Consider the following 17,666-nt stretch of genomic DNA (forward strand, 5'->3'; position numbering starts at 1 on the left):
AAAAGGCTACATCAACCCTACTATGTTATCATTTTAAAACACATCTCATTTGCTATGTTTTCAAGAGTTTTCAAGCCCTAAAAACGGAGCGATTTGGAGACACTGCTGTCTCTGTTTAGTTTGAAAACTCCGGGATTGCGCTGTAGTCTGGACGGGCAAAAACTGAGACCTTTGGAAACAATGACATAGTCACACCCAGTGGCTCCCTGATTGGGTCTTTTTAGCCTTGACTACCAGCAGTAAAGGCAGCATGAGTAAAGAATTACAAGTGTTACTGACCTTGTTGTCTTTGCTAGCAGCTGTTTTGCAGTGAAATTCTGCATTTTAATGCTACAACTGCTTTTTCTTTCCCTGTTTATAGAATTTTCTAGGAATGATCAGCTAAGCACAACTGAGAGCAGATGATAAGCTTCCTGTTTACACTGGCTCGCACATGCCCAGTGTACAAGAGTTGTCTCGTACGCATGTGTTGACAGGTGTGGTCGTATGGAGGCAGATCGTTTCTGATATGGAGCCAAATCAGTCGTCTGGACAGAGATCGTTTTCATTATAAAACACTGCTTTAAAACGTCAACGCTGTAGTGTGGATGTGGCCCAAAATCTTCATCTGGTTAAAAGATACAGTTGAAAACCACCGAGGTGTAAAGAGTGTATCTTAAAATGTGATTTAAACCTAGATAAAAGTTCATTTTGAGCCTCTGCCAGACAAACACAACACTGAGACATGAGCAGAGAGGATATGACGTCACTGACAAGCGACCAATGAAACAGAGTGCTACCATGATTAAAATCACAGATTTCTCTGGTTTGAGAGTTAATGGACACATTTGAGATGTTGTAAGAACAAAACTCAACAACACACAGAACATAGGTCTAGTTGTTTTTAGACATACTGTACATATTATTATCTTAATACAAAATCTTCCTGTCACTGTTTCAAATTAAAAGCCATCTAGCATTTCAGTGAACAGAAACCATTTCTTAACAGGGCTTTTATTGTGAAACATTTGCAGGCATACCATATCCAACAACAACCAGGTAGGACTAAAGGACCGAATGAGCAATCCAGCACACAAGTATCAAACACAGCATCATTATATTGTTGAATTTATTAAATGAAAGTGGTAGAAATGTTTGTAATTGTTCCTGTCGACCACGTCCCTGGCCATGATACAGTAAACATATATTTAACAAAATGTTGAACTATTCCTTTATATGTCCACCATCAGATCATGTTACATTGCTCTACACCCCCTGATCTCTGCCTCTCAGCTGGGAGAAACATGAAGGCTCTGTATGGGCTATGTGGGCTCTGTAACAGAAAGTGAGAGTCCTTCTTGAAGTCAGTTTGGCACACCAACATGCCTGTGCTAATGTGTCTTAATTAGCATGTGAAAAGACAGCTCTGACTATCAGGCTGGTTGGGGCTTGTTGAGCTGGGCTGGACTGCAGGGGTTAAACAGTTACCAAGAAAGAAAAAGAGGTGAAATGAGTGGAGGAGGGGACTCCCTTTTTTCTCAGGGGCCCCCGATTTGCACATCCCACAACTCCCATATCATGCTGCAACAGGCAGCCACAGCAAGTGAAGCCATCCAATTCTCACACATTTCCCCACCAGTCAGCCCTGTCACTGTGTCATTCATGTTGCCTGAAAGAGTTTTTGGGAAATGTCAAAGTTGAAAATGCAACACGTGGATTTATTCTGGTCAAATTTAAGAAATGCACTGTCTCCAACAAGCACCATATCTGTGTGGTTCAGCAGAGAGAGCTGGTATTTACACTGCAGTGAATTCAGAGAATCACAGCCGTCATTTCATTTTACAGAAGAAAGTGTTAGTTATTTACTGAGAGCTGTATCTTTCTCTGAGCACTACAAAACATTGTTACTGTATGTACCATGCAAAAACATAAGCCACGAAACCTGCATTCTGTCACTTTATTTATGAAGGTCTCCTGCAAAAGTTTCCTCAGTGTGTCACTCCATTTCCCACAATTAAATCCACTGCTCACCAAAGCAGATCTCAGGCATGATTCACTCTTGGGAAATCTGCCTTCCACTGTTTCGCATTTGATAAATGAGATGAATTACAGAGGATTTAAAACTTGATTGTCTTACCCCACAGACTGATTTTAAATTTTACTCCGTGCTGTTACATCTGGTTGTGTTGTTTCTATGTCTGGTTATTATTTGTTTTCTTCCTCTCTGCCATACTCAGGTCTTTCTTGCAAAAGAGATCTTGATTTCAGCGATATCACCTGACTGAATAAAGTTTAGGACTTGGGCTGGTCCAAAGTACACGAGGTGCATAATGTTAAGCCAAGCTTTTAAAGTTGTTGTAAAAAGGATTGTTAACATCATTACTGTTATTTTTGTTTCACTTACGTATGTCACATAAATACTGTATGGTATTGGGGACAGATTTTATGAAGCTAGCTAAACAGCTAGTCCAGCCCAGTAGTATTTTGTTCTTCAAGCTCTGAGCTTCAGCACATTCAATTACACAAAAGATAATGGAGACTACATTAAAATGCCAAGTCTCAACTTTCATTGAAGTCAATTTAGATCAGTATAGAAACTGAAATTACCACGTGATTGTTGTATGCATTCACCAACCAGTCAAGTGGCAGTTGGCATACATGTCTGTCAAGACCAAGTGACGTCACCCACTGGTTTGTGAGCTGCTGTTTTGAAGCCTCCAGTTTGTTATTTGTCTGTCGCCATCTTGGTTTTTTGAAACCAGAAGAAACCATATTTGGAAGAGAAGGTGGAGCTGAGGAGGAGTGAGGGGTGGAGCTGACCTGCTCTGTACTCTATCCTGATTGTTAGTTACAGTCTGTCAGTCACACAGGAGCCCCACCCTAATGCATCCCCTGCTTTATGGTCTATTTTCCTCTAAATGGACCATGATGTAAAAACTGAACAGCATGTTGTGTTGAAGAAGACTTGAAACTAGAGACTGAGACATAAACTCATCAGGAAAATGTTTACTGAGGTAATAAATCAGTGAGAAGTAGAGACATTTTCACATAGACTTCAATACAATCAGACTTCTGTTTACAACCAGTGGAGTCACCCCCTGATGGTCACTAGACAGAATGCAGCTTTAAGGCTCTTCAGCACGGGCTGCACTTTTCACACCGAGGGTCTACGTCCAGGTTTACAGTCTGTGGTCCAGACTTATGTCATATATGTAGTGAAGACTTAAGTAATTATGTGTATTCTGTATGAACATTATGGCCAAAAACATGTTTAGTGAGGTCACAGTGACCTTGACCTTTGACCACCAAAATCAAATCAGTTCATCCTTGCATCCAAGTGAAGTTTAACACAAAATTTGAAGAAATTCCCTCAAGGTGTTACTGAGTTATTGCATTCACAAAATTGGGACAGACAGACGGACGGACGGACAGACAGCCTGAAAACAAAATGCTTCCGCCATGTCCGTCACCAGCATGGAAGCTTGAAAAACTTTGTGGGAGATACAGCCTTTTTAACGCACACGGCACAAACTGCTGTTCAAAAGTAATTGGACACTTGATTACTAAATTGTCTTGGGCAGGTGTGTTTCATTTCAGCGTTAGCTCATCCACAAAAGACCAGAGCTGATTGAGAGTTAAGAGTTGCTCTTCAGACTGAGGTGGAGTTGTCTGACAGTATGAGGAGTAACAAAGTGACCAATGTAAGTGAGGAAAATGATCAAAATAAACCATCCATCTATCAGAGAGACATCGCAGGTCGTTGGATCGACACTAAAAAAGCAGGGGCCCACCAACCGAGCAACACAAGTCTTGTAGATGTAGATGAAAGAAAATCATTTGCATGGTGCAGAAAAAACCTTTATGACTTCACAGCAAGTGAAGAACACTCTCTGGGATGTAGGCGGACATGTTTTCCTTATCAACCATCCAGAGGAGACTTCAGGACCAGAACCTCAGAGGATTCACCACAGGATGTAAACCCCTGGTAAACCTCAGTGACATAAAGACCAGGCTGCAGTTCACAGAGACACACAGAGAGAAAGCCGTAGAGTCCTGGAACAAAGGTGTAGGGACTGATGAGAGAAAACTCAACCTTTGTCAAAATGATGGAAAGACAAGAGAGAGAAGAAAAACAGGAACAGCTCATGACCCAAAGCCTCCACCTCCTCTGTCAGACATGGCTCTGGGTCTCTTCTGGCTCTAGTGGAACTGACTCACTGTGGAGAGCAGCAGCAGGGTGAACACAGACGTCGGCAGGAGCTGTCTGTGGATCAGACTCAGACATGGCGGCCATGTTTTCCAACCGATCTTGCTCAGTTAGAATAGAATTGTGTATCTCAGTCCCCCCAAGGCTTCAGACCAAATATGGTGGAAGTCAAAATCAAACCTCTTTGGCAACAGAACCCTGATGATAATAGAGAGCATGAACCAACTAACCACCAGCACCTGACTGTTGTGTACTGGAGATGCCACTCTGCCGTTCTGTCATGTTGAACTCAGTCAACATGGAACATTTCTGGAGCTGACGTGTTATTAGTTCACATCAGAAAGAGGCTTTTCCCTCAGCCGTCCACATCTGTTGAGTCAGAATGAGAGTTGTTTGGTCAACAAGACCAAGTCTCCACCTAATCCACAGACAAGAGACTAATACTGGAACAGTGCTGGACACGTCTGTGTGTGTGTGTGAGTAAATAGAGCATTGGGGACAGGCTGTCAGGCAGTAATCTGAAAAGCTGAAGTTCAGGTCCCAACAGCTGGATGTGTACATGAGCTCATCTCTCCATCATACACAACAATGCACTATAATACTGGAGAGAACAAAGTGTTTACAGCACATTTTCCAGTGTCTTCATGAGGATGAAAATACAAAAAAGTTCAACAAGTTTTAACATAAACATACATGAAATATATGAAAATATATGAGCTGAATTATATAGAGAGGCAAGAAAAAGTAAGTTGATTCATTGATTCGCTCAGCTATTCATTACCGCTCGCTCTCTCTCTCTCACACACACACACACACACACACACACACACACACACATAGAGAAACACATCAAAATGGACCTGTCCGTCTGACACCAAAAACCTGTTTATTTGCATGTGAAGCAGGGAAGTGAGATCCCATCACAAGTGGTCACTGGAGACCCATTTTAAAGCAGGCGTGAACAGACATACTCAGAGCTGACCACTTGTGATCAGATCTCTCAGGACGCATGTTAATACCAGGTCTGAACAGTGACTTAGTCTAGCTGAGAGGCTCCAACAGCTCAACACAGCTGACCAGTGACAAAGAAGCTCAGAGTCACAGCTGAGGCTTAAAGGAATCATTGGAGGTGGTTCCTGACTCCACCACACACACATCATCATGGAGCATGGAGTCCGTTAGGGCTGTCAACAAATATTCTAAATTCAACCATATAAAAATTAAATTGTGAAAATTAACATACGATTGTAAAAAAACAGTCAGCACTACCACAGCTGTCTGCCTCGTGACCTCTTGTGTGGGCCTGACCCGCTGCACTGAATGCTCCACATGATGGACAGGACTCATTCACTGACTAAAATCGAAATGTAGGTCAAGCTGATGAGAGTGAATAATTCAACAACAACAGTGTGGTAATGACCACAGAGAGTTCATAACCCCCTCGGCTGCAGAGACAGGGAGCTGCACTCTGAGCAGCACAGACCTGTCTGGACATGCTGGACTTTGGTCAGTGGGCGGCAAAACTGTGGAACCTCGAGATAAAATTGTACGCAAGCTACGTAGCTACAGTTAGCCTAGCCTCATACTCCAACACTAGCAACCTGTACCAGAAGTTATGTCTTTCATTGTACTGGCTTAACTTCTCATGGACATAATGTGCTACAATTCAAACCTATGTGTGTTTTAGACAGATTAACTGAACATGTTCATGGCAGGACACCACAGAAGAAGAAAAAACATTATTGACCTGAAGTTTGTCTCCACAACACTACTCAAACATGTCTGATGGACTGATGAGACTGAGGGTGAACTGTGAAGAACATGCAGCTCTGTGTGGTGTAAACAGGTCTCTGCAGACCAACATGAAAACCTCCTCCCACAGGTGGAGCAGGTGGATGTCTGCTTACACCAGACATCCTGAGAGTCTGTCTGAGCTGAAGCAGTTCTGTAAGAGGACTGGTCCAGACCTCCTCCTGAAGATGGAGCAGGTCTGATCAGCAGCTACTGAAGAGCTGGTGTCAGGTTCAACAGGAGGTTTAATGGCTGAGTTCAACAAACACATAAAGATTGTAACTGTGTGTGATATCAGCTCAGAGACACTGTGTTTGTCTACAGTTGTGACCTTGTCTTACCACTGTATGTACTGAATGTGACATTTTACAATTGAAAAGTAAACTTCTCAAAAACACATAAGATTAAATAGCCAAAGCTAATGGGCTGCGTTCAGAAGCTATCTGACTGTCCAACAAGCAGTTCTGAGGGCGTATACGGCTGCTCATTAAATGCGTGGCCTTTAATGTTTCCATGCAGCTTCATTAACTATAAACATAATCAGTTCTTCTGATCTTAGCTGAGAGGCTCTTTGTGTCAAGTAAAGCAGGCTGCCTCCTAACAGGTCAACAGAACATGTTATAGATCAGTAGCAGCCCCCTGAAAGTTAACCACTGTGATGATGATGATGGTGATCTGAGTGAAAGTTAACCAGTGTGATGATGATGATGGTTTGAATGGATTATGGTGATCTGAGTGAAATTCTCTTTAAAGCTGCTTCTGCAACTACAGTCAGACTGCTGTATGCATTCATTTACGACTGCCTGTGTGTGTGTGTGTGTGTGTGTGTGTGTGTGTGTGTGTGTGTGTGTGTGTGTGTGTGTGTGTGTGTGTGTGTGTGTGTGTGTGGACAGAAATAGCAAAGGACTGCAGGGGGGGCGGCCCTTCTGAACCAGGCTAGGGCTTTGAACAATCTGATTCGTCAAAATGCTACATGAGAGAGAGAGAGAGAGAGAGTGAGAGAGAGACAGAGAGAGGGAGAAAGAGAGAGAGAGAGAGAGAGAGAGAGAGAGAGAGAGAGAAAGAGAGAAAGAGAGAGAGGACAGTACTTCTATCTTTGTGAGGACCGGGCTGAAGACTTTATGGAGCAAGGACATTTTCTCTGGTCCTCTTTGAGGGTTCAGACCTGGTTTTAAGGTTCCGGTTAGAATCAGGTTTAAGGTAAAGGCCAGTCATTTAGTTGTGATGGTTAAGGTCAAAGTGATGAGCTGGAGAATGCATTATGTCAATGAGTGTCCTCACAAAGATAGAAGTGCAAGTGAGTGTGACTGTGAGTGTGTGTGTGTGTGTGTGTGTGTGTGTGTGTGTGTGTGTGTAGCTGCCCTGAGCATAACGCAGCAGACAGAGAAAAGGAGGAGTTACAATCACATTACAGGAGAGGAGCACCCATTACATCAGCTTGTGTGTGTGTGTGTGTGTGTGTGTGTGTGTGTGTGTGTGTGATACGTCAGGCTGCCCGTGGCTGCAGCTCAGCGAGGGTTAATGAGTTCACAATCCCAGCATGCAGAACTGCAGCTTTACATGCTTACAGAGCAGAGGAGGGAGGTGGAAAAGAGGAAACAGAGAAGTGTCTTTCAAAGTAAAAGCCAGCTGGGACTTAGCATTAGCCACGATGACTGTACACAGCTCTCCAGAAGCGTGGTTGAACCCCTCCAACTCTACAGCAGGGAGGACTCCTGAATGTACAGGATGTGTAAATGTGGTAATGTCTGCAACATCAGCCAACGACACATAACATTTAATTAAGAAGACTTTGGAATCTCTTGGAGTCACATCACTGACAGTAAAATGATTTCATTGTGAGCTGGTGGAATGACCTCTACCTTGATGCAACTCTCAGCTGCATTCGGAAATAATGAAGATACAGTGACTAGAGTATTTCTTGATCTCAGAAAAGCATTTGATACTATTGACCATGGCTTACTACTTAGTGTAAAAAAGCATTAGAGATGCTGCTATGACAGCTAATAATCTGTCCAAGAGGCAGCATATACAGAGAGAACATCACAGGACTAGGGCTGGGTACCAAGCTTCAATATATTTGTGTCACCGACCGAAATGCTTCGATCCTACCAAGCATTGAAAAATTAATTATCTTTCAGTGCCAAATTTTGATACCCAAACATTAAATATCAGCGTCTGTGAGCCAATAAGCATATAGTATACTTGTGTCAAGAACTTAAGTCGCTGGTGATTGGCTGCCTAACGTAACGCTACACAAACACGTCATAAAGGAGTTGTCCTGAAGGAAAAAAAAATGCCCAGACACAAACCTGTGAACTGGCTCATACGTGTGTTTTTTTCCACCATGTATTTGTGGCGTAGTGTAACAAATGCCTGGGAAATCAAATGTGTGGCTCTGTTTTAATAAGACGGAAACCAGTAGAGCGAAATGTAACATGTGCAAAGGATGGCAAACATGACAAATTTGATGAAGCACTCAACTTTGCACGGCTTCAAGAAAGAGCACAAAGTTTCTCCGTATTTGACTGAAAGAAGAACGAACCACAGCCTTTCTCCTCTCAGTCAAGTCTGCCTCCTTCATCACCACCTCATCATCTGATATTACTGAGGACAGCGCAGTGGCTGTGTTTGTAGCAGGCAAGCTAACATTTAGCAAACAAATTCAGCTAACTTGTACGTTGTTGTTTAGGTGACTGAAGTTAACATGAACACAGCGCTTGTCTGTTGACTTGTCCTAGCTAAACAGCAGTTATCTTTTTTTTTCTCTTCATAATTAGCCTCTGCCTCTGTAATGTGATTTTTGGTTTTTTGTTTGGTTTTTTTTGGGGTACACTGCTATCGAAGAAAGTCTCGTTCAGGAACCGGTATTGAAGTCAAGGTACTGGTACCGAAATCAAAAAATTTTGAACGATACCCAACCCTGCATAGGACCTAGAGTGGAACCCTGTGGGACACCACATAACAGAGGCACTTTGTGTGGCATGAACTGATTCACAGAAACTGAAAAACTCCAATCAGCAAGACAGAATGAAAAGCCAGTCCAAGGCAGACCCAGAAATCCCCACCAGCTGGTTTAGCCTATTTAATAAAATACCATGATCAAGAGTATCAAAAAAGCTGAGGTCAACTAACACCAGCAACGATCATTTCCCATCATCTGCAGCCGTCATGATGTCATGAGTCACCTTAAGAAGGCCAGTTTCTGTTGAATGCAGTTTATGAAAACCTGACTGAAAAGACTCAGTCGTGTTTAAACTGGCTCGGGAAAGAACCAGTTGAAAGGAAATGATTGATAACATTTAGAAGTAAGGATGAGGGAAGAGTGTCAAGGGGAGCAGATGAAGGTGATAACTGGACCAAAGTCTCCACATCATTACAGTCTGGGTTAAACAGAGCTGTGAAAGTTTGTGAGGCATATGTCAATGGGGCAGCAGATCCAAGTTACACAAAACATGTATGAGAGGGAAATCCTCTAAGCAAACAGTATCAACAGGTAGACCACGAGTCCCAAGTCCAGCGTATGTCCTGCTTTATGATTGGGCCACATGTTGCATGGAGTCAAAACACAAAGATGAAATTCAGATGCAACCTTAGAGGTAGAATCATCAATTCAAACAATTAAAACTTTATCAAGCTTTAAGATAAGAAGTCAGTGAAATCAGAAAGTAAAGGGCCAGATAAGCAGAGTGCAAATTATACAAGAACAATCAGGGGGGTGAACTCATGAGAAAGTTTCAGTAAGTTTCAGAGCAGCAGAGACACATAGCATTGGCGTAACCATAGTTACTCACCCACACACCTGCCTACGTGTGCACAACGTGAGAGGAGCAGCATCATGGCAGTAAATGACAGCGCTGTCAGTGTGAGAAATGTGCCTTGCTTGGCGATGAAGCTATCAATCAGCTTCTTTAACTGTGAGTACTGAAGTTTGGACTCCACACACGGCCGTTACTGAGTGGTCACAAAGACCACGGCTGCATTTTCCATCGAGACTGAAACCAGTAATTAAAACTAAGGCTGTCAAAGTTAACGTGTTATTAACGTGTTAACGTAACATGCCTTTAACGGGAGTAATTTTTTTAACGTGATTAACGCTTGTGACATTTGAACCTCGGGCCACTCCGTAGCTCGGGAAATCAGGAAGCAATGACCGAGGTCGATGCCATCGTGAGCAGTAATGGATAAAAAAGATATTTTGAATGGCAAGTTCAGCTTCAAAGTCTTGCCAGATGGCTCTCTTGACAGGACAAAAGTCATTTGTATTTATTGTCGCGGTGAATTTACGTACCACCGGAGTACGTCTAGTCTCAAATACCACATTTCTATAATGTTACAGTTAGTAAATTGGTATGCCCATCTGTAATTTTTTTGTTGGGCTTTTGTTTTAGTTTATTTCAGCATCTTGTTTTACAATGCAGTTTGCACATGTTAGTTACTTGAACTGAGAGTATTTCTCATTGTAGCAATAAATAAACATGATTTTTTTTGCATAAAGCAAGCATTTGTCTATTCTCATGTTGAAAAGAGTATTACAATTTGAAAAAAATCAGTTTAAGGTACATTTAGAACAGATTAAAAATATGCGATTAATCATGATTAACTATGATCACTCATGCGATTAATCGTGATTAAATATTTTAATCGATTGACAGCCCTAATTAAAACCAGTAATTTCTCTGACACTGTTCAGGGAGCGACAGAAAGCTGAGCTCCCACTGAGAACTTCAAATCTGATGACTGAAAATCTTCATCCAGTTAAAAGATAAGTCTCCACTCTGAGGAGGAACCAGACGACCTCCCGAGGGAAGCTGTTTATTGTAAATGTATGTTGTTACTGCTAAAGTGCATTAAAAGATTCTAACTGTGAAATATGTAACATTTCGGATTTTTTTAAATGCTGTGTTGCTATGCTACATTCTTTTATTTAAGATTTAGGCTAAATGAATCTTATTTTGACATTAATGATTACACTGGGGAACAATTTGAAAAAAAAATTCTGTTGAGTTAGATTTTTATGCTGATTAAAACTAAGATTGGCATGCTGATTCCAAAATTGCAGTTAGTTTTTTTCTAGCACGTCAAGTTTTTTCTCCACAGCTTACCCTCCAGATAAGCAAAATTCCACTGATTAGCTGTCGTAAGACTTGCCGAGAGAAGCTTTGGGTTGAGATGAATTGGCCTCCAAGATCTGATCTTAAACCTGGAGATCCCAACATTCTACATGAGCCACTTGTTGACAGGAAGAAAATAATATTCCCACCTCTGCACATAAAACTATGTCTCATGAAGCAATTTGTAAAAGCATTTCCAACTGATGGTGACTGTTTCAAGTACATCATCTTGCAATTTCCTGGACTGCCAATTGAAAAAATCAAGGCCGGTGTTTGATGGTCCACAAATTCGGCAGCTCATCAAAGATGAACAGTTCACCGGGACTATGTCAGACCTTGAGAAGAATGCTTGGTTATCATTCAAAGACGTCGTCAAGAACTTTCTTGGAAATACACGTGCAAGTAATTACACAGAAATTGTTCAGAAACTATTGGAGAGCTACAAAGCGCTTGGTTGCAACATGAGTATTAAACTACATTTTCTGCATTGCCACCTTGCCAGCTTTCCGGAAAATCTTGGTGCTGTTAGCGACGAGCAAGGTGAACAATTTCACCAAGATTTGAAGGTTATGGAAGAACGTTATCAGGGTAGATGGGATGCACATATGATGGCTGACTATTGTTGGAGCATCAAACGCGATAGTCCTCAAGTTGAACACTCCAGAAAGAGCTATAAACGTACATTTTTACCTTAACTACTTGCACACAATTATAATTACAGTAGCCATATCCTTTGTAAAAACATAGTAGTGTTAAATAAACATTGCAGTCATGCCTGTTTCATTGTATGTCAATATTTGTACATTTTTATAAAACAAGCACATATCTGTTAAGTACAGTATTTTTCATATTTTTTAAGGAAACGGGGATCCTATAGTTCAAAAACCTGACGTGATAGAGAAAAACTGAGATCAGTTTTGGATTCCGCACCCAAAAATTAGTTAAAAACAACTGTCAGACCTAACTCAACAAAAATTGTGTTCCCCAGTGTAATGAATGGTAGGAAAGGTAGGAAAGAGTGTATCTGACATTTGTGGTTGCGTGAGCTCTCAAGCCAAAGCTGGTGGCAACAAATATGTGCAAGGAGAAGACCCCCACAGTTTGTGTCAGTGCTCCGCCTCATGCTCAACTCTTTGAGTGGCACGAGCAGCAGCACAAAGGACTCAACATCTGTCTCAAAGAGATGCAAGTCCACTCCAACCTCTACAACTCCACAGCTGCAGAGGTTTTACTCTCTCCTCATCTGACACCACCAGACAGAGGTTCTAAATAGTAAGAGGTGTGTTTTCTACCGTAAAACCATAAGACTACAGTTAGAAGTTACATCATGTATTTAAACAGCTAATCTCTAGTGTACAGTTAGACATTAACATGTTTGACATATTTGACATGTTTGACCTACAGGAGGGCTGCCAGTGACACCTTCCACTGCCCGCACAACAAAGAAGAAGAAATGTGAACTTGCTGACCTGTATCAGCAGAACAACTGTTGTCAAGTGCTGGGGACATCATCTGAGGAGTGTGACCATGTTGATCAGTTGAAAAATATAAAATATGTCAGTCTAACCTGAATCTATAGGCATAGCACAGGTAGCATTTCTTTTTTTTGCATCAAATGTAATAAAAATTTAAACATTTAAATAAAGTAAGTTGATTATGTTTGTCTTAAATGTTCACAAGCTGATACACAAAACACCTGTTGAAATGTGAACTTCCATGTACTCCTGTAGGTTTTTTATACAATTATTTTCCAGTCAATTGCTGTGTAGAGTTTTTTGATAAAAAGAATTTGCACAGATTTGAGCTGTGATGACTGAGAAGTGACTACAGCCATTTTACTGTGCACCTGTTTTATACTGTTGTACCGTTAATAAATAATGTGCAGTATCGGACTGTTTCCTGCTTTTTGGAAAATAATTTTTCTCCTTCAGTAACCATATCGTGAACTATTGCAGGTGACGATATATTGTGTATCACACAATTGTCAGTGTTGTGATTACAATTGTGATTGTTACTGTGGAGTAAATATTGACTTACTGTCATGACTCCAGCTCTATACTGAACACAAAGACACACGTCTCGCCTCATCCATCTGAGCATCTCACTCTCAGGAAGAAAGAAAATAAGCAGTCACCAAAACGTTGAACTCTCCCTCTAAGAAATGACTGCTAAATAGCATTAGACCCCCACCCACCCACCCCCTCAAAAAACAAGAAAAACTTCAATGCAGAAAGATGCTTTACTCTCTCAAATCAAAGTCAGCTGGTTCATGATATTTAAAAAACCCCATGGTTGAACGACATGCTGATGTAGTAACAGCAGAGGGAAAACCAGAGGAGTGAGCGGGTCACTGAACTGTCCCAGTCCAAACACGTGTTAGTGAATGAGTGAGAGCCAGCAGCTTCTCTCCTGCTGAGAGCCGCTGCTTCTATTCAAAGCAGCTTTTCTGAGGTTACTATGAGACCAGAGGAAGCTCTGAGAGAATGCTGCTCATCTCTGCTCCATTTGTGAAAGCAGTCTGACACAATAGAAATATCCATTCACAACTCTTCAGTGTGTAGTCAACTGCTCCATCACTCAGCTTTCCTCTGTGAAAGCCCCTGAAAACTACCCCTGCCCCTCCCCCCACCAGATCTTTTCAGCCCACTGTCTCCCTCTCAGCCACAAACAACTACATCTCTGAGTTTGAGGTTGAACAGCCAGACTCGACCCAGGGCTCTGCACTGTCTGACATGAACAGAATCACAGCAAGGGCTGTCACTTTCATTTGAAATTCAAACATTCATTCGAGGCAGATGACACCATCACCTTGGTCTATTGCTGCCATACTGACCTATCAGTAAACTAAGCTTTAATAATGCAAATAATACAAAATACAATGAAATTATAAAATGAATAAAAATGGAGGACAGTATTGATCAAAGCCAGGCTGACTGCAGAGAAGCAGTGTGTGGGAGTATTCTGGGCTCTTCACTGTCGACAGTATCATGACCAACAGAGATTAGGCTGTTTGCTGAGTGACTCTACAACCACCATTAATCTGAGGACTCACCTGTCGCTGCAGCCCAGGTGAGGCAGCAGAGGACCAGAAACCAGTGGAGCAACATCACCTGTACAACCTGGTCTGACTGAAGACTTCTCACCACACTCATCCTCAGGAGCTGGAAACTCGTAAAGAGACCATCAATTCATTCAAACTTGACTTTTTAAAAAGTGGTAACAGGCCATGTCACCAGGTCTCACTTCCTTCTTTCACAAACTTTCTCAGTTTCTGTTGAATGACTGCAGTGGGCTTCAGCTGGTCTAAGATACGTTTTAGTTTTAAAACGAGCTCTTAAAATGAAAACGATCTCGAAAACGAATGAAAGCGATTTAGCTCCGTATCAGAAACAATCTGCGTCCATACTACCACGCCTGAAAACGCATACATGTGTGACCATTCACGGACACGGGGCATGCACGAGCTGGGGTATACAGGAAGCAGATTGTCTACTCTCAGGTGTGCTCAGCTGATTGCTAGTAGAAAATACTACGAATGAGGAAAGCAAAGGCAGTTGTAGTGTAAACATGCAGGATTTCAATGAACAACAGCTGTTAGCAAAGACAACAAGGTGAGAAACACTTGTAATTCATGCTTTCATGACTGGTATCTGAGGCTGATAAAAGCCAATCAGGTGTGTCTACATCATCGTTTCCAAAGGTCTAGGCTTTCACCCGTCCAGACTACAATGCATCCCTGGAGTTTTCAAACTAAAACGGGCCCAGCAGTGTTTCCAAAACGCTCTGTTTTCGAGGCTTGAAAACTCCGGAGTAGTGTGGATGGGAGGTGAAAACATAGCAAAAGAGATGTGTTTTAAAATGAAAACGTAGTAGAGTGGACGTAGTCTGAAGGTGACTAATTATGTACAGGTGTGGTAGGAAGTTTACATACACTCATCGTAGACATGAGTGTCATGGTAACATTAGGCTTTCCTAAAGACCTGTTCTTTTTCTGGAGCTGAATGAATCTACAACAAGTGCCTCTAATAAAAACTAGAACTACGGCCTCACGGAGGATGCCTCCACAACTCAGACTAGTGTTAAGATTACAACACTGTTTATCCAGAGTCATATAAAATATTAACCATTGGTGGAAACTTTTGTCATAATTGCTTTATGAAGTCTAGAGTTATGGCTAAAAAGTATTTTGTGAGGTCATGCTGACTTTAACCTTTAACCTTTGACCACCAAGATCTAATGAGTTCATCCTTGAGTCCAAGTGAATGTTAGTACTAAATGTGGAGAAGTTCCGTCAAGGCTTTACTGAGATATGGTGTCCATGAGAATGGAATGGATGCCTCCAGCTCCTGCTGGCGCTGGCGCAGAGATGTAAAAACAACAAAGAATTTGGTGCAAACATTTTAATTTATTTTAGGTAGGTAGCTGAAGTTCGGTCTGTCTTCACTTCTTGTTAGTGATCATAACAGCTGGTGGCTTCCCTGTGCTCACATAAAAAAGGTTAGTTTAACAGCACTCATTAGATTGACCAACACAGTACAACTGAGAGAGGATCATAGATTTATGAAAGTCAGGAGTGTCTCCCTGAGTCATTTCTAAACAACTGCAGACTCCCATCATTAGTGCAAACAATTGTAAAAGTTACTGGGAGGTGCAGCCATTTTGCCATGGTCTGAAAGAAACTGGTCCGGATGGTGAGGAATAACCCAGGAACCATCGAGGCACAGGCCTGCCATGAATTGGAACCCACAGAAGCACCAGAGTCAATGTCAAGTGAGTTTCACATCGCCAAGGACCAGGAGGCTGCTGTCCAAGAAAGAAGCTGTCGCTCCTAAATCAACCCCGTCGAGCTTGCCTCAAATTTTACAGCTGATCACACAGACAAATAAAAACCTTCTGGAGTAAAGTTTTATGGTCAGATGAGACAAAGATTGAGTTGTGTGGCCACAATGACCAGAGATATGTTTGGAGAAGTAAAGGCTTTCAACCCCAGGAACACCGTAGCAGCTGTTGGGCAAGGTGGGCAACCAGCCAAGAAGAGAGGCTGATTATCCAATCAAAATTCTTCTAGAGGCTTGTGCACTGTAATTCTGACCCTGTGTTGATTTCAGAAAACCCCAAATAAATTTAAATTCATGCACCAACGTCTTGTTTTGATTTTGTTTTTTAATCAAAGATGTATGTTGTGCACTGACCCACTCAAAGCCCAATATTACCATGATGTTCATGTCCATGATGACGGTATGTAAACTTACAACAACTGTAGAAACTCGTAGAAACAGCAAGATTAAGACTCAATGATTGGAGAAAAATATATTATCTTCTGGACCAATACTGTTCTAAATTATTATGTTCAATGAAATAAATTCCTGCGCTGTATTTTTATTTGTGGTGTCCTTAACATTTCACCATCCTGCTAAAGTACATTTAAAATGCTGTTTTAGTCCCTGATAACAGGTACAGTTGTCCAGTTATGGTAATAACAGAGAACTGCTGGTAAATCATGTGCAACAATTGTATAACCAGTGCTAAAACAGTTCATTAATCCATATGTTGATTAGTCCATTTACAAAAAGATTAATTAGTGACTATTTCATAATTAATTATTTAAATCTTTTAGGAAAAGGGCCTAAAATCCATGACTTCCAGTGTCTGATATGGAAACACTGGCTGTTTTTCTTCGTCCTCTATGATATGAATTTCTGAATTTCTGTCTTTGAGCTTGAGCAAATCATGTAATTCTAATGTAATTCAAATCATGTAATTCTGTCAACTTGGGTTTTGGGAAGTCGAGATGGGATCCAGAATCAGAGCTTTTAAGGTCATAACCTTCAGGAGTCAGTCCACTCGTCCCCCACTGCATCACCTCGAGGTGGTTTCAGAGACTGTACCACAACACTTGAGGAAAGAGGGTCATGATTTACTGCCCATCACGGCCTCAACAGAACACCACTCGTACTGGCTAAGACCCAACTCCCTGACAACCAGCAACCAATCAACATGACATATGCTGACCTAAGACCGTGACATCAGCTACCTCAGTAGAACCTGAATCTGCTGGTTACAATTGTCATTGTAGCCAATATTTGGCCTGTGCTAATCAGTGACTATCAGCAATTTCACCTGTGATAACCCCTGGGGGACACTGGAAGGTGTGTGTTGCTCTGCAGTGCTGCAGAGATAAACAAGGACACACAGTGTCTATGATGATCTAAATGGTCAATACCAACCAAGTCAGAGCCACGGCAGCAGTAGTCCCAGCTTCCTCCGAGGAAGAAAGGTCCAAGTCTTCAAACTGCTGCAGCACTTACTCTCTCTGCCTGTAGGTGTCACTGACGTGTCTGAAAGCACAGGTTTTAACTGCTCTTTCCTTCCCTATAGGTGCAGCTTGGCCTGGGGTCATATTTATCAAATTTATAAAAAACTTTTTTTTAAAATATGCTCCAAAACATGTGTTAAGGTGAAGAGCTGCTGTCAGAGGCTTCTGTGACCAGACTCACAGAACAGCCTGGCAGCAGCGCAGAGATGTTCCCTCCGAACCAATCACAGAAGGTCAAAGTCAGGGGGTGGAGCTCACA

The 17,666-nt window shown here is 41.8% G+C and overlaps 1 protein-coding gene and 1 long non-coding RNA gene across 6 annotated transcripts in view; one reads left to right on the forward strand and one right to left on the reverse strand.

The window, feature by feature from the left end:
• The window catches only part of LOC139637851 (storkhead-box protein 2-like), a 65,042-nt gene that overhangs the window by 27,611 nt on the left and 19,765 nt on the right, over nucleotides 1-17,666 (reverse strand). The window contains exon 1 of one of the 4 annotated variants that reach the window (XM_071506769.1): nucleotides 9,772-9,899. The exons of the other annotated variants lie outside the window; for them this stretch is intronic. Within the exon in view, the coding sequence (XP_071362870.1) occupies nucleotides 9,772-9,817 (46 nt within the window). The 5' untranslated portion in view covers nucleotides 9,818-9,899. Of the gene's footprint in view, nucleotides 1-9,771; nucleotides 9,900-17,666 lie in introns of those variants that run through there. 4 annotated transcript variants of the gene reach the window in all.
• On the forward strand, nucleotides 10,091-13,155 carry LOC139637853 (uncharacterized). Of its 2 annotated transcripts, none has more exons than XR_011694699.1 (3): nucleotides 10,091-10,186; nucleotides 10,675-10,803; nucleotides 12,496-13,135. It is a non-coding gene; the product is annotated as an uncharacterized lncRNA (long non-coding RNA). The 2 variants fall into 2 exon arrangements; XR_011694700.1 differs by having other exon boundaries at nucleotides 10,107-10,186; nucleotides 10,675-12,370; nucleotides 12,496-13,155.

Source organism: Trachinotus anak, unplaced genomic scaffold, assembly GCF_046630095.1.
Source record: "Trachinotus anak isolate AG129_WGS33_773 ecotype Australia unplaced genomic scaffold, CSIRO_AGI_Tana_v1 ptg000021l, whole genome shotgun sequence".
Taxonomy (NCBI): Eukaryota; Metazoa; Chordata; class Actinopteri; order Carangiformes; family Carangidae; genus Trachinotus; species Trachinotus anak.